This window comes from Pundamilia nyererei, unplaced genomic scaffold, assembly GCF_000239375.1.
Source record: "Pundamilia nyererei isolate P.nyererei 1_Seehausen unplaced genomic scaffold, PunNye1.0 scaffold00015, whole genome shotgun sequence".
NCBI classification, from domain to species: domain Eukaryota; kingdom Metazoa; phylum Chordata; class Actinopteri; order Cichliformes; family Cichlidae; genus Pundamilia; species Pundamilia nyererei.
In genome coordinates this window covers 1928635-1932265 of record NW_005187416.1, presented here as the reverse complement: position 1 = coordinate 1932265, position 3631 = coordinate 1928635, and the positions used below count along the sequence as shown (strand labels likewise).

General features: G+C 43.2%; 1 protein-coding gene across 1 annotated transcript in view; it reads right to left on the bottom strand.

The window, feature by feature from the left end:
• Nucleotides 1-3631, bottom strand: part of myo7ab (myosin VIIAb) — a 50168-nt gene that overhangs the window by 10729 nt on the left and 35808 nt on the right. Inside the window, exons 29-34 of the mRNA XM_013908842.1 lie at nt 3396-3623; nt 2458-2628; nt 2259-2376; nt 2033-2159; nt 1123-1292; nt 852-1042 (exon numbers count right to left, since the gene is read on the bottom strand). Coding sequence (XP_013764296.1) covers nt 852-1042; nt 1123-1292; nt 2033-2159; nt 2259-2376; nt 2458-2628; nt 3396-3623 — 1005 coding nt within the window. The remainder of the gene's footprint in view (nt 1-851; nt 1043-1122; nt 1293-2032; nt 2160-2258; nt 2377-2457; nt 2629-3395; nt 3624-3631) is intronic.

Genomic DNA, 3631 nt, shown 5'->3' with positions numbered 1-3631 from the left:
CCTCTTTTTAAGTTTTGTGGATATTATACATGGTTATGCTCAGGATATATCGGCCAATTTCCACTGGAAATGCCTTTTGGTTAAACTGTCAGCAAGGAATTTGCATTTGCACTGTTAAATTTTTATATAACTTTAATGCACATAAAAAAAAACAGCTGCTTGTTTAAGTGAAACTACATAGTGTCAATTATATCGTCAGTTATGTCGTTATCGCAAATTTTCTAATGTATATCGTGATAAATGTTTTTGGTCATATCGCCCTGCTCTTGGTCCAAGTTATTCGGATATGTAACCATGTTGCCAAGTTCTGGAAGAAGACCCAAACTGTCACCCTCAAAAATGAGAGAAAACCGGTCATGATGTTCAGGAACAAGCCAGGAACCACTAAGGTTCAACCTGTCTCTATGTGTTAGCCATACGACAGACTGGTGGCCTGTCCAGAGTGTACCCTGCTTCTCGCCCTAAGACAGCTTGGAGAGGCTCCAGCGCCCCCGGGGCCCTAAATTGGATAAGTGGAAGAGAATGGATGGATGGACTGAGAAAGTACTGAACATTAAAGAAGCCGCTGACACCTTCAAGCTTGACTGAAATTTGCAGCTGCCCACGTGGATAATCCAAATGCCTCCTGGAGAAAAGTTTTGTGGTCACATGAAACAAAGATTGAGCTATTTAGCTACAATAACCAGGTATGTCTACACACTGTTGCACGGGGACATCCTGAAATCACTTACACTGGAAGAACTGGTTAGACTTCTAGTTCTGTCCTGTAAAAACAACCTGCTGGATTAAAAAAAACAACAACATTCCAGCAGAATCTGGAAGACAGAGATTATTTTTCTGACCGCACTCACCACTATATCATACTGTGGTCGGGTGATAGTAGGTAGCACATAGACACAGTCAGCAGGGAAGTCCCCTCTCTGTTTGGTTCTGTCATTGACGCCGTGTGCCCAGCCAGAGTTCATCACATGCTCTCCGTCATGTTCGTCCAAGATGATCAGATCTCCTTTAGCAAAACTCAGGAAGTTGGAATCTACCCCTACTGCCGGGGAGATGACAAACAGATTGACCATTCTGCTCCTAAAAACACCTTTTTATTTCTAATTCATCAGTGAATCTTACGTGGGTTCAGGCAGTCTAGCAGTCCCACCACATATTTGGATCTCTTCCTTAGACCCTCGAGGAAGGAGACCACCAGGTCGCGGATGTCCTCTGCATTGTTGGAGGTGAACGTATACTCGTCTCCTTTGATGGTGGCCAGAGTGAAGCTCTGTCCCTGGAGTTTACCCCCTCTGCAAAGTTAAACTTTGCTTTATCAATGATAGTTCAAAATATGGACAAGATGCAATTCTGACAAGCAGAAGATCCCTAAAAACTTAAAAATGCTAAAAATATATTTATTAAGTAATGCTTACAATCATTTGTATCAGCACAGAAGTGAAGAAAGTCTTGTTTGAAATTAAACGTTATGTATGTAAATATTTTTTTAACTTATTAAAGAAGTATTAAAGAATGATACCATCTCTGATTATCTTGGTTGCCTCCAAAATAGTGTGGCTTGAGAATTAGCAAAACTGAATTTAGCTAGCTAGGTTGAGGAGCAAACCCTGTTTATTCTGGCTAATGTTAGCTAAAATATAGCTTGCCTGCTAGCATGTGCTGACATCATGCTCTGTTCAACCAGAGGTGAAAGCAACGATTAAGACCATGAACTCATCAGGGAAGGTTTTTCTGAGGTCATAAAGCAACACAAGACAGCCATTAGGCTGTTTTCTTATAGTCTCTATATAATCAGATTTCTTCAGCTTCAGATTTAGAAGTTGTTGTGGGAAGATGCCATTAATAACCAAGATTTTCCTGATGTTAAGACAAACAAATCGATTGTTTGTTTGTAGAGAACCTTTAAGGTCAATATAAATGCCAAGAAACCAGCAGCAATTAATTCACTTATTAACTTTGTACAACTCAAATATACTTTGTACTTTATTTTGGGGTGCCTGTCATTTGGTGCATTTGTGGCTGTTTGTCATACCTGCTGCTGGACACAGCCATGATCTCTGGGAAAGAGAGCTCGAGAAGGACCTGCTCCTGTTCATCCACAAAGTAAACGCCGGTCCAGTTCACCGCTACGATAACGTCATTCTTGGGCAGGCTAGGCCCTGTGAGCAGATGTGGTCACATCCATTAAAAAATATCCACAACCACTGATGGGAACAAAGCATTTAGTAGTTTAGAAAGAGGTACAGTGTTTTACCAACCAGAGAATTTGAAGGCCTCGTAGAAGCGTGAGAAGAGTAAAGGCCACTTTAAACGAGCAAAATCCACCACATCCTCCTTCACCTTCTGCGTGTTTACCCTCCTTTTCATTTGTACTCCCTGCACAGTGAGCTATAGTTAGATTCTCCCAGAAAACAGCACAAAATTAAGACTGGTTTTCATCACTTGACCAGAAGGTACCTTTTTATGGGCGCTGATGATGAGCTGAACCCACTTCTCTGCAGTCTTAGTGGAGGTGATTTCTCTGTCGGGGATGTAGGACGGAATGAGGCTGAGCAGACGATCCTGGAGGACCTCGGAGCCGTAATCCACGTAGTACTGCTGAGAGGCCAGTTCTGCCAAGTCCTCCTCCTTCAAGACAGATACAGGGTGAAGCAATGGTCAGGAGAAAGCAAGCCCAACACCTGAAACCTGCCATCAACTCTTCTTTCAAGTAGATAAGATCATATCAGGAGAACCAGATGGGCTGATCAATATACAGTACTGTGCAAAAGTCTAGAGCTACCCCTCCATTCTGTATATTTTGTAAATACGAAGTAGTTGTCTGTTACTCTGCATTGGCCCTGCAGAAGACTGGTGCCCTATCCTGCACTGGATGACAACCCTACGATCGGATAATAAAACTGGAAGAACAAAGAAGGATGAGTAGATCAAAAAGCTGCAAAACTAGCTCAAGCTCTTCTGTCACGGCAGCCCTCTGCATGTCCCCCATCCTCTTTGCCTTCAGTCTGGCAGCTCCATCCTTTGTCCAATATCCACTATCCCTCCTCTGTACATGTCCAGACCATCTCAGTCTTGTCTCGCTGATACACTCAAGGCCTTGTCTTATATTGTTATAACAAAATGCAAACCTTGAGGCTTTAAAGTGCAAATTCCAGAAACCAGTGGGTGATACTACTGTCGTTACAACCGTACATTACATAATGGTGCTTATAAAGTGCTTTTCTACTCTATTTAAATGCTCAGAAACCTTTCTTACTACAAGACTCATTCTCCCATTCAAGTGGGTTTAATGTAATATTCACACAGTCATACTCCAGTGGATCCATATGGATCCATCAGTATCTCACCCTCTTTTACACAAAGCATGCAGAGTTGCACACAGCTCAGAGGCTCACCCTCTCACAGCGGTACTCTCCGAATTTCACCCCCCGGACGATCTGCTGATAAATGAGGTTTGTGGCAACGTAGTCCTTGGCAGGGTTGTGCCAGGGGCTGAAGATCTCCTTCCTGAAGAACAGCCTCCAGGGAGCATTCCTCTCCTGGGCGCCCTGCTCCTTTGCGTACTGCTCACACTGCGAGATGGCGTCCATGACGTGATCGTTACCGCTGCCCAAAGACGACACCTGATGAA